Source organism: Pollachius pollachius (genome assembly GCF_949987615.1).
Source record: "Pollachius pollachius genome assembly, chromosome: 13".
Taxonomy (NCBI): Eukaryota; Metazoa; Chordata; class Actinopteri; order Gadiformes; family Gadidae; genus Pollachius; species Pollachius pollachius.
The window spans coordinates 22,268,030-22,287,630 of NC_136946.1; the positions used below are offsets into that span (position 1 = coordinate 22,268,030).

Sequence of the window (19,601 nt, forward strand, 5' to 3'; positions counted from 1 at the left end):
TTTACCCAAACATAATATTAGGGGCAAATTAAATAATATCCGGGGCTTTAGCCCCCAAAAAAACAGCATAGTGATGCCCCTGGGTTCTTGGTCTGTGTTTAGGATGTCTGGGTTTAGGTTCTGCGTTCAGGGCCTTATCAACCAGGTAAACACGCGTCCTGCCATCCTCTGAGCTCCAGGAAACGCACCAAGTTCCAGGTGGTTCATATTTAGCTCAGACCTCGTTCGCTCAATACATTCATGATCCAAAATCTGACGGCAGCTAAACTCAGATCTGGTGAATTGGGCTTTTATTTCTTTCACTTCATACGTTTCGACCAATCCTATTGCTGGAGGCAGAGTTATTGCTGACAAACTAGACCAGCACATGAACATTTTAAAATGTAAATACACAAAAAGATTCCTGGATAATTGATTAAGGTGTATGAGCTTCCTTTGCTGGACAGTTTGGACAGCAGTCTCATGCCAAACCACATTTTCCTTTTGAAAAAACGTAGCCAGAGAACATTGATGTGAGACCGGGTTGGTGGTTTGAACGTGTTATAGTAGCAGAGAATGGCCTGCGGGGGCAGTATGTACATCGATAAATACATGAATAGGCTTGAATTTAGTAGTAATATGGATGTTTTATATTTTTAAAAAATGGATTATGTGAACATTGCTGAATAACATTCATCATGTATATTAAATGTATTGCAGGAGTTTAGCTTGACATTAACCAAGTTAAAGTACAATTAAATGAACCAGACCAAACATGCAGAAGTCAATGTAGGATTTTAATATACAGTACAAACAAAAACACTTGACAGAAGTTTAATACTTATTTTTGTAAAGGGAAGCAGAGGAAAACATTTTCCCAAATTAATCATTTCAAAATGTCCCCTCCATTTAGAAAGCAAGTGAAGAGGTTTGTGTAAAACAGTCCTCCCTGACCAGCTCTGTCCCTGACTCTAAACCCTGACTCTCAACCCTAACGCTGAACCCTCTGAGGGCAGGAAGGCGCTCCTTCAGTGTAAAGGTTAAAGAAGACACTCCTTCAGAGTAAAGGTTCGAACCACGGAGAAGGAAGAAGAAGGGGAAGGAGTAGAGAGTAGTGAAGTAGTGAGGTTAGTGACAGACGTGAGGGAAAGGCGTGTGGAAGCACACGGGTATATGTGGGGTCAAGAAGATCACTCCCACTGGAGGTCATTGATCCATCAGCCTCAGACCGCTGAGCTCAGCAGGTCTTCTGGAGGACGAGGCTCAGATGAACTGAGGAGACGGGACCAGCAGGATGTCAGGATCAGGTGAGGTTCAGCTCAGGTGAGTCTGTCCCCGACCAAACAGGTTCAGGTGAGGTTCAGCTCAGGTGTGTCTGCCCAGACCAAACAAGGACATGGATTAGGTTCAATATTCAAAAGATGCAACATTATCTGAACCAAAGAGCTGTCATTAAGGAGCAGGCAGGCTTTAGGGCGCCTTGCTCAAGGACGCATCACTTTATTCTGAGGACTTGAACCCGGCACCATCGGTCTGAGGGTTGAACCCCCCCAACCCCCTACCTATTCTACTATGTCCAGATAATGTAAACTTACGAGGAATCCTTGATGGTAGAGTCCTGGTCGTCCTCAGGATTTGCCTTCCAGATGTATGGCTTCTCCATCAGTACTCCAGATTCCTGGTCACAAATGTAATTTGTCTCTAATGTAAGGTAACAAACACAGTGGTAATTTGTCGCTACTGTAAGGTAACAAACACAGTCGTAGTTTAGCTCTAATGTAAGGTCACAAACAGTAGCAATTGGGCTCCAATGTAAGGTCACAAACACAGGAGTAGTTGGGCTCTAATGGCGCATAACAAATTAGCAGCTGTAGTTTGTCTGGTAACCAACCACAGTAGTATGCCTTAACTTGTACTGAACAAACTAATCCTGCATAATCACTCTGTCCACTCTGTTTACTTTATGCAAACTGACGAGGATCCTTGTTGGTGGAGTGATGGTCATCCTCTAGATTCACAGCTCCCCTACCAGCTCGCCTCCGCTCCAGAGACACGTGGTAGTTTGTCAACACATGTCAAAGTAACAGCAGTATTTTGCCCTTTAAGTCAACCATGTTAAGTAAATAAATACTTACGAGGAATCCTTGTTGGTTGATTCCAAGTTGTCCTCCAGCCTCTCAGCTCCTCCACCAGCTCTCCTCAGACAGAGTCCTGGTCTGGAACAAACAGCAGAAGTCTTGCTTCAATGTGTGGTAGAACAGATGTAGTTGTCTGGTGTATTAACAAACGCCGGTAGTTTGTTGTAGCAGTATTCTACGAGAAGTGGCAGTGAGTGTGATGATCACTTCAGAGTCAGGCTCCATCTACCCCACGACAGACATCATCAGCTCCTCCACCAGCCTCCATCATGGCCTCCATCAGCTCCTCCACCAGGGAGGGCCTTCAGCACGGCTCCTCCATCAGCTCCTTCAGCCATGGATTCCTGGTCTGGTTACAAACCAAGTTGGTCTCAGCAGTAAATCACCTGGGGACGCAACACACCCCACCTCCTGCATCTGAGGTTCACTTGTAAAATGGAAGACGAATTTAAACATTTAAACACTTAAATTAGACAACGTCTGCAGATTGACGCGTTCAGCAATGCATCCTCTACGGTCGTAGCAGCACTATTAACAATAATGGCTCATATGACTCCTAAATAACCCCGGTATGAATTAACTCAAATCACAGCTTGGCACATATTTAAAGTCATAAGATGATCAAAACAAGACCTAAACTATCCATCCTGGCACCACAAGCCCCCGTTCCCTAGCCTCTCAGCTACAGCAGCAGGTTTATATTAGCCTTTGCCCAACAATAAACTTATTTGACTCTTCCGAAACCGAGTTACACAATTTAACTATTATTTTACAACTCAAGGCTAGAAAAGACTGGAGACCAGACATGAGCATCCCATTATGGGAATGAAGACAGAGCAGTCCACAAGTTTAAAGAAGTGGTTCAGCCCATGCATTGAAACTGACCTGAGAAGACTCTACTCACACACCAGAGCACTGACCTGTTCTGGAGGACTTCTGACAGGAGGTGGAGGTCTGGCTCTGGGTGAGGAGGTGGAGGTCTGGCTCTGGGTGAGGAGGTGGAGGTCTGGCTCTGGGTGAGGAGGTGGAGGTCTGGCTCTGGGTGAGGAGGTGGAGGTCTGGCTCTGGGTGAGGAGGTGGAGGTCTGGCTCTGGGTGAGGAGGTGGAGGTCTGGCTCTGGGTGAGGAGGTGGAGGTCTTGCTCTGGGTGAGGAGGCAGACACCTTGGGACAAACTACATGTTACCTTTTTAACCTTGTACAGTTCTAGAGTGTCTTCTACTGTAACATGTGGGAAAGACGGCCATTATTTTAGCTTTGATATTATCCGGTTGGTAACTCAGCACCAAAGTCATTGTTTAAAGTCATTCTATTGGTTAGGGTTTAACTTCTGTGGCAATTAATGACCCCAGATATTTAGAACGTACAAAAGCTGAAGTAACAAAGAAAACTAAGCAGTATCGATATTAAATCAAATATACTCAGCCATATTCAGGTGCTGGGTTCCGTTGAAGAAATGACAAATCATCTTCCACCTTGAAATGATTTTCAGCCTTCACTGATGGTCAGAAATGGGCCCGCAAGTAGAACGCTGTTTTGTATGCAGCGAGAGTCCCGTCAACGTGGTTAAAAGTACGGCGCAACCGTCGGAAATTATCAACATATTGTACGATGTACGTGTCAGTATCTATTTAATATCAAACTTAAGTTGTATCAGATAAGGGGCAACAATTCCCAATGGAAACTGATTGAAAAATAGTTTCCATTGGCAACGGCTCGAGGTTACGCAAATAAAAACCAGAACGTTCCGCCAGATACCCTCAGGGGATTCACGTCAAACTAACTGCCAGGTGGGTTCTTATGGTTGTCAAGACTACAACGTTCAATGCTAACCATTGAGGCTAAATCAAGTGACGGCACTCAGAACCTTCCACGGCGGGAAGCACAAACCGTCCGACTGGAATCCAAACATTCCAGCCGGAACCAACCAAAGAAAAAACAGAACCAGCGCCTCACCTTGTGCTGAACGGTGGAAGATCCTGAAGTCCAGCGATGGTCTTCATTAAAACACAGCCAACAGACTTACCTTGATGTGATCTGTTTGTTGCTGTTGGTCATTACTACTATTCAGTGTATCTTTACATTATTATGCACCCAGTGTGTACAAGTTATATCACTCAAAACCGTACGAAGAACTAGCATGTATTACCCACAACAACTTAAAACCTCAAATCCTTGCCTAAAAACAATGGAAACATTCAATACAAAACCGTGTCTACATTTTACAATAAACAATTATCTAGATTATTCAGGGTACAAAGCATACAGAGTAAATCTAAACGTTGAGCTCACAGAGAGCCAACCATAGCCCTGCAATGTCACCCTGACCGCCTCATCACCAACAGCAAATCATGCCAGCCAGCCAACACATGTACAGGTCCAGTGAGAAGTGGGCATTTGAGTGAAAGGACTGCCCATAATAAAATGAAGTCCAATTCCTGGACTATCCAAACATCTTCATGGTTTAAAGATTTACAGATTGACATGCCATTGTGTTCTCATAACCTTTGTCTGCTCCCTCGTTACTTATAAAACTCTACACCTTCATCGCTAGGGTGTTGCATCCTACTCATGAGGGTGTGGTCTGAGTGAGCAGAGATGCATGCTGTGATACAGTGCTGTCTGAAGTCTTCAGTTCTATGGACAGGCCCCTCAGGAGAAACCAAGTGTTTGAGAATCTGTCGTGACATCAGTTACATGAGTTGGAATATCCTTCAAGATGGCGCCAGGATTCTCAGAGGAGAAAGGCTAAGAGGAAGATGTGAGGGTTCTTCCTCTCAGCCAGTGAAACACAACACCGGTCTTCATCAGAGTACCATGGAACACTTTGAAACGTTCTCTTCTATACACCGGGAAGCCCTAATGAAGGTTTCCTTACCTCCTCAGCTGAAGAGTACAACTTCAGCTTGAAGAGTGCACTACTTGGAGTTCCCAGATTGACTCTGATTTAAGGGAACCAATCGTTCAGCTAGTCCTGTACGAAACAAAGACAGTTCAGCCTGAGAAGAGGTGCAGCTGAGAGCCAGACAAGATCCACAGGGCTCTCCATCAATCCAGCCAGGTAGGAGGAGCCGCCTCACTACAGGTCTAAAGGTCATCTTGAATATCCATTGAGGTCCCTTTCCAACTTCAGACTCTCCTTGTGGAATGCCTTTAGGTGTCCATCCTCCATTGATCCTGATTGGTGTAGTCCTAGTTTGAAGTCACTGATCTGAACACGCCGCTCACATCCTTTTACACTTGATTTGGATACTCTCCTTCCTACCCAGTGTGTTGGATATCGCTCCGGAGCGTCGCTCCGGGCTCTTCATGTCTACTGGAGGCCTCAAGCAAACGTGTGGCCGTCCATCAGGTATGATTCAGTTGACCATTCCAATATCCCAAGCCAACCACATAGACCCCCGTATGAACGTTATCACTGTCAAAGCAAGGTGGAGACACACGAGTAGAACCCAGGACACACACACACACACACACACACACACACACACACACACCCACACCCACACCCACCCTAGCGATGCTCACATATCATCCATCTCATGTCAAAGCCACACACCCCACTGAGCCATAAAAGGCCAAACACTCATGCAGGGTAAAAACCTCATGCCAAATAACATTCCATCATCCACCCCAGCTCTCCTGCCAGTACACCCAGAACAGATCAATCAATGTCTCCAGAGACGTAAATTGTGTACAATATTCTTCAGTGGCGTCCCACATTGGTGATGGATTATGCTTGGTGTCTCCAAAATGTGTCCCAGGTTGATTCAACGTCTCTGAAGCCATGTCTTTGTAGTCCAGAGGTTTCCAGAATGAGGGGCCTTCACAGATGCAAACGGTGCAGCTTCAGTCAGCCTGAGGACAGGAAGGAGGTCATCTGTTCAGAAGACCACCCTGTGGAGGGGGGTGGCTCTTGAGGAGTAGGATCCATCTTGGAATGGCCCCGAATTAGACCTTCTTGGAAATGAAACTGTTCCTGAGGAGTCACGATGCCTGGAGGGGACTGTTGAATGTGTTCCATGGTTCTGTGTCAGACTGAAATTGTGCTTTAGACGTTGAGATGAGGAGCCCCCTCATCTCCTCCTGGTGTTTCTCCTTCTGAATCCCTGTCTCCATCTTAAAGAACATTCTAGTTCATGGAACTGACGCCACAACGGTTTCTCAAACACTCGGTTTCCCCTGAGGGGGCGTGTCTACAGACCTGTAGACTTCAGACAGCTCTGTATCCCAGTATGCACCTCTGCTCATTCAGACCCAACCCTCATCAGTAAAGCAACACTCGTGATGAAGATGCAGAGCTCAGGAGTGTAGCTGGAAAGAAGACTGAAGACATCAGAACCCAACCCATTACTCCAGCTTACAACAATAACTTAGAACCTGTAACCATTTTAACAAACCATTAAAACCAACATGAACCATATGCCTAAGTAACCCATGAACCCATAAAACATCCCTAATACTCAGATCAACCTTCTGCTAACGGGTTAACTCACCAGGAAGCCAAAATACATCAATGTGCCCAAGAGTAATAAGAAACTAATGACTTACAGTTTGCAGTCCATCTTCATGTTTAAGTTGGGATACTCACAGAACTGCAGTTAAATGTCCATGATAGACCTTTGAAGGAACAAACAGTTTACTCATTATTGTTGTCAAACGTGGGCACTGTCCCACAGTTCAACATCTACCATCTCCATTAAATCAGATAAATGAATGACAATATAAATTCAGGGCTTTTGGGATAATCCAACATTTAAATAATGATTAAGATAATTAATTAATCCAGCTTTTTAATATAAGCTATACTAATTATTTGACTGTCATTAGTCAAGAGTGATTTTCTTCTTACTTTAACAAGTTTGAATGTATAGTCTCTAAAATGTTACTTTCAGGTAGAATCATTATTTAAATTTGAAATGAGTTAAACCACCACAATCCCCGATTTCCTTCACACATTATCAGTGATTTATATTCAACATACAAGTCAACACAGTTGTGCTTTGCTACACATTTCTACTCACATCAGGTCCAGATGAGATGCTCTTCTTCACTTCAAAAAGTCTTTAACCTGTGAAACAGGAAGAGATGACAAATAAGTCACAACAGAGCTCAACAGAACATTACACACAAGTTCTGGTTTCTGGGGACACAACAACATACCACGTTGGGGAGACGCTACACTGCCAAACAGTGGAGGACACCAACGTACTGTCAGGTTCCCTCTGAAGTGAAACGCACCAGATGCAACCAATTAACCAATTAAGAAAACCACTTGCGTGAGCTGCGGCAGGTGAGCTAATTAGTAAAACTCAACGCAGGTTCGGCGCCCTCTGGTCACTTTGGTAACAGTGAGAGTCTATTTCAGCTCTGTGTTTGATCTTAAATGACCTCCCTCATTTTAATTAAAGGGATGAGTTTGATTTGACTGATTTAGATTCATCCCCCCCGTCGTCCACCAGAGGGCGCCTGTACCTTTGGTTTCTCCACCACTCTCCCGACTAGCAGAACCTGCTCCTGAAAACAACAAGCAGAGTGATATTAGCACTGATTTAAATAATGAACAACCAAAACTGTTAACCTTTACTGCCCAAATTCATTCTCATCCTCACCCACCCCATCCAATCACTGTTTTAGATGCAAAAAAAATTCTCCCCTTATCGTCTTTATTTTATTTATATTTGCATAAAATATCACATGTAGTTTTTTTGATTATAGTTTTTTTGTTTTAAGGTTGCAAAAGTTACAGGTCCATCTTCAGTTTCTTATGCCTGTGCCTATCTTCACTTGCACCACCAGATGGCGTCAAGGGACTGATCCTCTATCCCTAACCCTCACCCTAACCCTGACCCTAACCCTCACCCTGACCCTAACCCTCACCCTGACCCTCACCCTCACCCTCACCCTGACCCTGACCCTCACCCTGACCCTGACCCTGACCCTCAACCTCACCCTCACCCTCACCCTGACCCTGACCCTCACCCTGACCCTGACCCTGACCTGCGAGGGTTACCTTACCTAGCCTCTGAAGAAGTTGTTTATTGTTTTTATCTTTTTATTCCTTTCAGTATTCTTTGGTAAGCTCTTACCTGGGGTGTTTTAAGTAGGGCATGTGAACCAGCTCCAAGGAGACCTCCAGAACACAGCAGAACCACAATAAAACTCTTTCATGTTGGTTGGAGAAGCCAATCACTGGACCCCACTGAGCCCCAGCAGGCCTCAGGAAAAGGGCCCCCGGACTATCACCACCTGGGGGACACAAACGGAGGCAGAGACTCACCAATCCATACTAAGGACCCTCCACTCACCACCCCCCATTGCTGGGGGGCAGCCCACTTCTACCCACCTGGTTTAACCTGTTTTTATCACCAGATCCACTGTTCTCTTCTGCTTTGATTCATCTGATTGTTTTTATCCCTTTTTATTTTGCTCTTGCCTGGCTTTCTATTCTTGTTTGGTCACTATGTTGCACCCGGGATCTAGATATGAGCTCTGTTCCCACTCTAGTGGAGACACGGACACAAACACACACACACACACACACACACACACACACACACACACACACACACACGGACACACACACACACACACACACACACACACACACGGACACACACACACACACGGACACACACACACACGGACACACACACACACACACACACACACACACACACACTCACGGACACACACACACACACACACACTAACACACACACGGACACACACACACACACACGGACACACACAAACACACACACACACACGGACACACACGGACACACACACACACGGACACACACACACACACACACACACACACACACACGGACACACACACACACACACACACACACACACACACACACACACACACACACCAGTTCTTCTCTGCTGTTGATGGCCACCAGGTCTGCCTTCCTCTGCAGACAGTCTTCTCTACTGGCCCTCCAGCCCTTCTTAGCAGTAGAAATAAGGTAGAAACTCTTGTCGTGAAACATCCAGCCCTGAAGTGTCAATCCATCTGTTGAATGTAAAAGAAAATCCTGAACAAACAGAGAACTGCTTATCTTACGGCCTTCGTTACGGACACACAACCCTGAGACCTGACCTTAACAGACCACATAAAAGCATGACCTTAATAGACGACAATAGAAACCTGACCTTAGTAGACCACAATATGAATCACAAAAGCAGAGGGTGTTTTTGAAATGAATGTTGATGACGCGATTGATTTAATAACTTGGATAAAACCCTCACCGAGTTCACCCAGTAAGTGCTCTCTCCCCTCCCTCCAGGGTGACGGTGAGTCTAGAACAGGACAGAGGAATACAGAAGATATGAGCTCTAAAACAGAACGACATCGTCTCTAAACATCACAGGACCACAGCCAACCAAACACAAAGTCCATAATATTAATACTAATTAAAATAGCAATAAGTACAGTTATCAATATCATTGTCGTTGCTATTGTTTTTATATTAATATTATTCATATTAGTAACACAAATTCTAACAAAAACAATAATGATCATTATCATTGCTATTATTACAACTAGAGGTTGAGCGCGCGCAGTGCACGCCTAACCTCTAGTTGTAATTAAACCCATAGCTATAATTTGGAAACCCCAGTCGATATTGTATTTAATTTCTGAGCGCATAATATAATAACATTTTGCCTATAATGTTACAACGTATAACATTACGGTTCACCTATTACGTAATGAAGAAAGCATAATAATTTCCTCCTTAAGTTATGAAGCAAGCATATTCATTTTCTACATATAAGCCGTTTTCATACATTTTTGTGTGAAAGCATAACTAACTATGTTGCTCAAGTGTAATATTACATCGGAGGAACAAAGTGTAGTCTTGTGGTGGACTCTATAGACATAATTCACCATACTGTGTTATTGACATGTTTTCTTCTGTGTTATAGGGACGCTGTCTCTTTAAGATCACGTGACTTGTGTGTTGATATGCCGGTCGGCGCGATGTTTGAATTTAACAGTTTTTTATTTATGACAAAATGAACGACCTGCCGTTGCTTGTCGAAGTGAGTAATTGTCTCTTCACTTCTTTTATCGCAATTTCTACAGTCTTACCTGGGAGAGTTTGTGGACGGCGATGCCGTTAAAACAGAAGGAAGGGGGGAGCGGGGATGTCAATATGCAAGACATTGTGGGATGCGGGATCAATGTTGCCGTTGTCTTTCGACGCGCGCGTGTGTATGTGTCTGTACGCGGTGTGTGTGTATGCGGTGTCCTGCGCTGCCTTTGTCTTGAAACGTCTGCTTCAGCAGGCGCGTGTGTGTTCGTGCGCGTGTGCGTGTGTGCATGTGTGTGTGTGCGGTTTGTATATGCGTGCGTGCGGTGTATGTGTGCATTTGCGCATGCTGTGTGTGTGTGTGAGCTTCAGGCCGCTTGGCGTGCATGTGTGTGCGTGCAGGGTGTGTGTATGCGGTGTTCTGCGCTGCCTTTCTCTTGAAACGTCTGCGTCAGCGTGCGTGTGTGTGTTTGTGAGGGCAAGATTGCGGACTGTACATTGACGTGAGAGTTTTTTCAATACATTTTTTTAACCGGAAAAATAGGCGATTGAGATTAAAAATATCCTTTTCAAGACTTCTGGCCAAGACACGCAGCACTAGCCTACAGTCATATACAATTTTGAGCAACAAAGTGTGAAGACATTTCGGGAGTCTCAAGGAGTAGAGTAATATTACATTTTAGCAAGAAAGTGTAGTCTTGTGTTGGACTCTGTACACATAATTCACCATACTGTGTGAATGACATTATTTCTAGGGAATATTGCACTACGGTCCTCTATGTTGTTGCACATAGCGGAACAGCAAGTTAATGACTCTGTTGAGATGTAAACCTACCGGCACTTTCAGCTGCTCATGACATGTTTGGTTATTGTCATTTCACTGCTGTCGTTCATTAAAGCAAGTGAACAAATGGAAAGTTGTTCTTATTTATAACCAAACATCTGGATTAAGCCAAGCAGACATCTCCGACGTCGGGAAAGAATGCGATCATACGAGTGGCCAGACCGCGAGTGTATTTACAAGTGACGTTGCCCGGGAACCGGGATATACGAGCGCATCATTGAAAACAAAGAAACGAAATTACAAAACTGTGAGACCAAGGATGATTGTGCCTTGCCCCATCGAGGAGTGTGACTATGTGGCTACACATGCTGAAGCAGCAGTGGTGGTGGCCATGCTGAGCATACACGCGACCACACACGCTGCAGCCCCTAGGGAACCACGCCCAAATGCCAAAATGGAGAAACTCAGGCGCCAGTCCATAGCGTTGGCTGGAACAGCCGAGACCTGGTCATACTTCCTAACCCGCTGGGCTGACTACAAGAGGGGCACTAAACTAATTGGATCAGATGTTGTCACACAACTGCTAGAGTGCTGTGAGGAGGATCTGAGAAAAGACCTCACCCGTGCTGCCGGCAAAAGCCTAGTGGACAGTGATGAAAAGGACGTTCTCTCTGCCATGAGGGCACTCGCTGTCCGTGCAGAAAACACGATGGTAGCTGGAGTGGCCCTATCTAACATGCGACAGGGACACGAAGAGCCCATCAATCATTTCATGCTCGCTTAAAGGGGCAGGCAGGCACGTGTAAATACGAAATGACATGCACTAAGGAGGGGTGTGACCAAGTCAACGACTTCACAGAGGAAATATTGCGTGATGTGATCGGCCGCGGCATAACAGACCAAGAAATACAGCTCGATCTGCTTGGCGAAAGCAATCAGGATATGCCACTAAAGGACATGATAGAGTACATCGAAGCCAAAGAGTCAGGAAAGCGCTCAGCGTCACGCCTGCTTGACCCTCAGAGCACGGACACTATCAGCAGCTCTTATCGACGGGGGAAGTAGCAGGACGTCCACGCCAGGGCCGGCGCCAGAGCGAAGAAACCCAGGGTCAAGGCCGAGGAGACGTGCATCTACTGCGGCGAGGCAGGCCACGGCAAAACACCTCAGTGGCGCGCCAGACGCGCCGAGTGCCCCGCGTACGGCAAGACGTTCCGGAAATGCAATCGTCAGAACCACCTCGACAAGGTCTGCCTGGGTGGCCGATCATCTAGGCCCGCACCGGAGGAGGCTGATGGGGTGTGCGACGAACAGCAGACGAGCGCCTTCGGCGAACTGTGCACACTCACCAGCACCGCCGACATGGTACGCACACTCCCCCTCGCTCACCACCTGTATGATGATATGTGCGACAACTGTTACATTACATTTTGTCTTTAAGAAGGTCGTCTCATATCTAGCTGGGGTGAGTGTTGAAACTAAGAATTATAGTGTTTGGCATTGCAATTGGTTGTACTAACTTTAACCCTAGTACCTGCAGTGTTGGTTTTTGCTGTGTTGTTGTTGATAGTAAGGTCGTTGAGTGTAGTTTCGGTCACAATGTGTGAACAATAGGCTTGATTGACTGGGCAGAGCTAATTGCATTTCAATTGGTTGTACTAACTTTAACCCTAGTACCTGCATTGTTGGTTTTTGCTGTGTTGTTGTTGATAGTAAGGTCATTAAGTGTAGTTTCGGTCACAAGGTGTGAACAATAGGCTTGATTGACTGGGCGGAGCTAAGGCTGCCTATTTAGCAAAGTTAGGTAGCTGACAAACTCAGTTACATTACATTTTGTCTTTAAGAAGGTCGTGTTGCATTTCAATTGGTTGTACTATGTTTAACCCTAGTGCCTGCAGTGTTGGTTTTTGCTGTGTTGTTGTTGATAGTAAGGTCGTTGAGTGTAGTTTCGGTCACAAGGTGTGAACAATAGGCTTGATTGACTGGGCTGAGCTAAGACTGCCTGAGCTACCATTAGCAGCGTCAGCTTTAGCGTCAGGACCCAGCAAACGAAGACCCGGGAAACAAAGACCAAGGGAGTCTATCTGTGGGAGTCAAGACCCGGGAAACAAAGAACAAGGGAGTCTCTCTGTGGGAGTCCCTCGAGGAAGACTTTAGAGGCCACGGTATAGTAGCTATGTGTCGTAATTCGATTATCGTTAGAATCTCTACTCATAGACGACGCCGCAATAGATCCTCTGCTCGGCGTCGCAACCCATCCAATCTATGCCATTTACCCACCCTCGCCATCACTGAACTTGAAGTGATGGGAGGACTCTGGAATTGCCAGTCAGCGGTCAAAAAAGCAGACTCTATTTCGGCCTGCGCGTCCCTCAATACCCTCCATTTCCTGGCCCTGACAGAGACTTGGATCACTCCAGAGAACTCTGCCACTCCTGCTGCCCTTTCCACTGTTTACTCTTTCTCACACACTTCGTGACTTCTATGACGAAATGGATGCCCTTCTCAGCTGCTTTCCTGAAAATGGCACTTCCCACAACCCCGCAATGTCACTGACATCAGGTCCTGGTTCGGACTGGTACACCTTCAGTATGGCCGAGCGCATGCAACCGTTCCGCAAACTCTTACTGCATGGGGTACGCTTCGAGAGGTCTCCGGAATTGGAGAATGTTTTCTGTGAATCAAAGGAGGAGATCGTCCAGGAGATCGAGCACGGCGTCCGCATCTTTGACAAGCCCGCAAAAGACTCAAAACTCACCTGTTCAGAGTTCACCTCGGCTCTGCATAGAAACCATTGCACAGCCACCATTGAATGTTGTACGTCCTGGCACTTTTACATTGCACTTATTCAAGGTACTTAATTGTGTAGCATCTACAGTAGCTGCTATCTTTGCTTTACACGGGAATGGGTTAGCCTAGCAATTGTAATACTTGCACTTGGTTCTATGAACATCTTTACTGTACCGACAGCGATATATTGTTTCACTTCTTATGACAAATGTACTTATTAAATGTACCTTCTGCTGCGCTGATGGATGGAAGGTGACCCTGGTTGGTAGCAGATTCACGCACCCGGCCGAGTCCAGATATGCGCCTGTAGAGGGCGAGGCGCTCGCAGTCGCTGACGCCTTGGACGAAGCGCGCTACTTCGTGTTGGGCTGCAGGGACCTGATTGTTGCGGTCGACCACAAGCCACTGCTCAAACAACTTACACTTATTAACTAACGATCGCTGTAGGCCTCAATATCATGCAAGCACTTTGTTTGCTTTTTCTGAAGGATTGATTAGACAGAGATTTATTAGATACCACCGCGAGTTAACCGTTGGAACACACAAGCCCGGTAACCATAGCAACGCCGGTAAACAAACCCCTCGAAGCCCAATCCCCACACGCTACGGCCGTCCGGAGGCTCACGCAGCTTTTGGCCGTGATATTATATATTAAATTATATAATATTATATACTATTATATATAGAGCTCCGGGAGTGCAAACGGCAACAATCCCTTTCTCCTCCATGCTGCGGTTCAACCCGGACTGCACTGCAGGGAACGGTTGGCCGGTTGAACGCTGATTGGCTGTTACGTTATGTCCCTCAGTGTCCACGCTGTTGAACGCTGGTTGACTGTTACGTTACGTCCCTCAGTGGCCACGCTGTTGAATGCTGATTGGCTGTTACGTTACGTCCCTCAGTGGCCACGTTGTTGAACGCTGATTGGCTGTTACGTTCCGTCCCTCAGTGGCCACGCTGTTGAACGCTGATTGGCTGTTACGTTACGTCCCTCAGTGGCCACGCTGTTGAACGCTGATTGGCTGCTACGTTACGTCCCTCAGTGGCCACGCTGTTGAACGCTGATTGCCTGTTACGTTACGTCACTCAGTGGCCACGCTGTTGACCGCTGATTGGCTGTCATCGCACGAATGTCGCGGCAAAGTTCAAATATTTCAACTCGAGTTAAAGTGTCGCATTGCAAATCCTCATGAACGCGCTCGCCGGTGCAGGGCGCTACAAATCAAAACTTGTATGGAACCGTGTCGCCCCTTCGCGTTTGGTGTGAACGCACAGGTCATGTCACCCCTTCGTGTTGGGTGTGAACGCTCCTTCACGACGCAGTCGTTTGAGATTCATAATATCGTCTGGAGGCGCACACAGCTCTTGGCCCTGATAATATATATTATATGATTTAGATATCAATGTACAATGTGATATTATTTATATATAGAGCTCCAAGACTCCTGCCGGAGCACCCGGAGTGTTCTAGAATATTTACAAAACACGGCCAAAGGCTGTATGCGCCTCACAATTGCGATACATCCACTGTAAACAAAGCGCATGGTACCGTGGCAGCAAGCTGCTCAGGGCCACACCCAACCCTCCTCCTTGACCCGCCTTTCTCCTCCTCATTTGCATTAAAGCGACTGACACAGAAACTGCATATTTGGGGAAAGCTCAATGTGCGACTGGCTTGTAGTGGCTTTAATTCTGCACCACGGCTGAATTTCGGGAACGTCTTTAAATACTGTGTTTGGGGCCTCCTAATATCTATATTAAAGCATCAACAAAGTAGCATGCCATGGGACCTTTAATTTCCCATAGCACAAACACTGGGACAAATGCAGTTGATTTCTTGTTTAAACAGGGTGAGAAAACAGGGAGTGGAAGGACGGGACCATATAATGTTCAGCTAACTGTTGGGTTACAGGGGTAATTGTTTAATGGAAAGTGTAGTATACTATGCATACCAATCAAACATTCAATAGGTTTTACTGTTATTCAGGGCTCAAAGTGCATTGATACTTAAAAAATGCACGGCAACTACTATTGGTTAGTTGAAAATAATAATAACAAACAGCTGAAAATTGTGTTCAAGTAACAACAGCTAAGGCAGCAACCTACCTAACTATGGTGAACTAAAGCACAGACTTGTGTAGTGGGGGGGGTTAAGAGGGCAAGATTGCAGATTGTACATTGGCTACTTGACGTGGGAGATGTTTTTTTTTGTTAACAGAAGAACGCGTCATTGAGATTAAACATCTCTTCAAGTGATCTGGCCAAGACAGGCAGCAGTAGCCTACAGTCACACATAGCCGACACATGAAACATAAGAAAAATAAAACAACTAAAACAGTCGGCAGGGTGGAGGGGGGATTTCTATATCGCAAGACATTTCGGGTGGCTCAGGAGGTGGATAATGTTTAAAGAAAAATAACGTTTTGCAAAAAAGTGTCTATGATAGACATAAGGCTCAGGTGGGAGAGTGTGTCAACGGCGGGGCGGTTATCTCAATCTCGCCGTTGTCTTGAAACATCTGCATCCGCATGTGTGTGCGTGCATGTGTGCATGTGTGTGTGGTGTGTGTGTATGCGGTGTCCTGCACTGCGCTTGTCTTGAAACGTCAGCATCAGCGTGCCCGTGTGTGCAGTGTGTGTCCGTGTCCGTGTGTGTTCGTGCGCGTGTGTGTGGATTGTTTGTGCGTGTGTGTATGCAGTGTTTCTATGTGTGCGTGCGGTGTATGTGTGCTAACCCTATTATTATCACTGAATCTAACAAAAACAATATGTATCATTATCATTGCTGTTATTACAGTCATTAATATGATTATACTGTATTGTAATTCTATTCAGGATGATATGATTTAGACTCACTGAAGCGCGGGGAGATGAGGAGAATACTCAGCAGTCCGATGCTCACAATAACAATTATGTGAAACCATAGAGCTGTTTAGGAGTAGGACACACACACACACACACACACACTCACACACACACAAACACACACACACACGGTCACTTTGGCTAAAAAAGTTATTATTTTTTTTAAATACTCTATAAAGGGGCACCTACCAAATCTTCTCTTCCTGGTCTCCTCCCAGTCCAAAGACGTGTCCTCAGGTTCCTCAGAGAGTCCAGGGTCCGGTTCAGAGATGGAGACCATTGCTGCTCTCTGACGTCTTCCACGGCTTCTGAACTTACCCTTCTTCTTTGCTCTATCAGCTGGAAAAACAACGTCACTTGTTTTCATTCTGACCAATTATCAGCTTGCAATCTGATACCATCAGTGTAAGGAAATGTTTTTCTTTTACTACACACAGACTCACAGACTCACTCAAGCACACACACACGGACACACAGAGTAATGTACACACAGATATATTCATACTGCGTGGCTGTCATTCACAGTCCAGACTCCCTACGGTCTGCAGAATCCCTCCCTGTCTTGAAGAAACACCTGAAGACCTCTACTGAGAACACCTCAGTAAGTGATGACTGGTACTGTGGCTCTCGTGTTTAGAACACACTTAAGCAGAGCAAGTGCTGGTCTCTAGCATACATGTTATTATTCCCTCATTATTGACATATACGCACACATAGTTTACAGTAATACACACAGAAATACATATGTATACACACAGTAATCGAGGGGGGACAACATGTGGCCTGCGTGTCACCACGGTCTTTCACATCGGCCCACGCAGAAAATATGAGGACATGTGTTGTGGGATAATTTGAGATATGTTCATATTAATGACAAACTTTATATAATTATGTTAAATAGAGTACAAGTAAAGTACACCTGATGTCACTTCAGTTAAATGATCAGCCTTTATTAAAACACAAAATTGCTGATTAAATAAACCATTGTCACTCTAATGTCACGTTGCATTACCATTAATAATAAGAAATGAAAAAACTAAACTTGCTCCCTAAAGTTCATCTGCACTCTGTTCCATGTATATAACAAACATGTATCATGAAACACACAACTACTTGAGATGCCTATCTCAAGTAGTAACTCATGGGCGTAATTACAAGTCAAGTAAGGCTAATGTGAGCTTTTTGTCGCAAACACACACATGTCGTTATTTAGGAGAATAAATCTGTCTATACGGTCGCTGGTTCATCAGGTCGGTCCCTTTGGCTATAAACATTTACTAAAAGTACATTTCAAATATATGCAGATGAAAACACGTTTTTTGTACTGGATTATTTATTTTAAATCCTCTCAAAAGGGCACCTACCAAATCATCTCTACCTACGCTTCCTCCGGTCCAAAGACGTGTCCTCAGGTTCCTCAGAGATTCCAGGGTCCGGTTCAGAGATGGTAACCATGGTTCCTCCCTGACAGCTTCCAATATGTCTGCTCTCAGGAGTCAGCACTGCTATATCAGATGGAAAAACCACCTCACATGTTTTAATTCTGACCAATCATCAGCCTGCAATCTGTGTCAGGAAGTGACAGTGTTTTCCTTCTACTCTTATCAAATGTCTTCTGTTGACACACAGACTCACGGACGCATGCAAACACAAACACACACACACAAGATTATTTTTCATTGAATATAAAGACACAACATACATAGGTATAATATAGCAGATAGCGTGGTGGACATGTCTAGGAGTCCACTACAGAATTGTATTCATATTTGAATACACCTTAACTCACCACATTATGGGAACGGCAGAATCAGTTTGTTTTGCTGACGTTGTGTGTGTGTGTGTGTGTGTGTGTGTGTGGGAGAGACATATTGTGTGAGTGAGTGAGTGAGTGAGAGAGAGAGAGAGAGAGAGAGAGAGAGAAATTGTGTGTGTGTGTGTGTGTGTGTGTGTGTGTGTGTGTGTGTGCGTGCGTGAGAGAGAGAGAGAGAGAGGGAGACATTGTGTGTGTGTGTGTGTGAGTGAGTGTGTGAGTGTAAAAGAGAGCGAGAGAGAGAGAGAGAGAGAGAGAGAGAGAGAGAGAGAGAGAGAGTCTAAAAGCATTTAGGGTTGTTCCAGTAGTTGATGTTACGGTAACACTTTACAATAAGGTACGCATAAACGTGGGTAGTTACTGAGGAACGAATGAGTACCGAATGATGAACAACTGGGGCCCTAACTGGGGCCCTAACGGAGGCCCTGGTTGTTACTCATTCGTTACTCATTTGTTGAGTTGGACACACCTGTTGCTCGTTGACCAATCAGTGGTCAGTAGGTTGACGTACGCTCACTCTGATCCACAGTGTCGTCCAATCACAGGGAGAGGGTTGGGCTCACAGAGGGAATATTAAATTGGGAATCGGGAATTAGGAAGAGTGTGTGTGTAAGGTGTGTGCGAGAAAGACTGTGTGTGAGCGTGTTTGTCTATGTGCGATGAGCATGTGAGTGAGTGAGTGAGTGAGTGAGCCATTTAGAGGTCTTTTGTGTTTAATATTTTTAAGTAAATATATTTTGAGTCTAAGGCTAAAAGTATGAGTTATAATTTATAAAGTTTATGAAATATTAATCTAATTTGCATTCATATGTATATTTATGCATTTTGTGATGATGTGGTGATTAGTCCTTTGTGTCACCTGGGGAAATAGGTGTGTCACGATCTACCTGGAGCCTATTGGAGGCCTTCATATAAGGCAGGCTAACTACTATTGTTCAGGTTTGGAAGGCAGGGAGCCAACAGTTTTCTGACAGCATTATTTCACATTATTGGATACAATATTGGACGCATTATCGGACACAATATTGGACGCATTATTTAGCATTATTGGACACAATATTGGACGCATTATTTTGCATTATTGGACACAATATTGGACGCATTATTTCGCATTATTGGACACAATATTGGACGCATTATTGGACTTATTATTTTACATGGAAAAGTCCCTTTTTGTACAATACCAA

At 45.1% G+C, this 19,601-nt stretch overlaps 1 protein-coding gene across 9 annotated transcripts; it reads right to left on the reverse strand.

Moving 5' to 3' along the window:
- Positions 1-758: 758 nt before the first annotated feature.
- On the reverse strand, positions 759-18,077 carry LOC307085295 (oxidized low-density lipoprotein receptor 1-like). 9 transcript variants are annotated; one of them, XM_079750021.1, is made up of 14 exons: positions 17,966-18,077; positions 16,791-16,940; positions 16,593-16,664; positions 9,379-9,429; positions 9,000-9,142; positions 8,205-8,364; positions 7,591-7,632; positions 7,279-7,340; positions 7,140-7,186; positions 3,038-6,735; positions 2,325-2,466; positions 2,115-2,195; positions 1,575-1,657; positions 759-1,354 (listed from the first exon to the last, which is right to left on the reverse strand). In XM_079750021.1, the coding sequence occupies exons 2-6, from the start codon at positions 16,879-16,881 to the stop codon at positions 8,335-8,337; spliced, it is 387 nt and encodes a 128-aa protein (XP_079606147.1). In that variant the 5' UTR covers positions 16,882-16,940; positions 17,966-18,077; the 3' UTR covers positions 759-1,354; positions 1,575-1,657; positions 2,115-2,195; positions 2,325-2,466; positions 3,038-6,735; positions 7,140-7,186; positions 7,279-7,340; positions 7,591-7,632; positions 8,205-8,334. The 9 variants fall into 9 exon arrangements, 8 of the variants coding, with proteins under 8 accessions (XP_079606147.1, XP_079606145.1, XP_079606144.1 ...); XM_079750019.1 differs by having other exon boundaries at positions 2,347-2,503; XM_079750018.1 differs by having other exon boundaries at positions 2,325-2,503.
- Positions 18,078-19,601: the final 1,524 nt, after the last annotated feature.

Coding starts and splice junctions, on each gene's coding strand:
- LOC307085295 (XM_079750024.1), bottom strand. CDS start 16,881: ATGGTCTCCATCTCTGAACCGGACCCTGGACTCTCTGAGGAACCTGAG. Junction 16,665..16,790: donor GACCAGGAAGAGAAGATTTG/GTAGGTGCCCCT, acceptor ACTCCTAAACAG/CTCTATGGTTTCACATAATT. Junction 9,143..9,378: donor GCACTTACTGGGTGAACTCG/GTGAGGGTTTTA, acceptor TACATTCAACAG/ATGGATTGACACTTCAGGGC.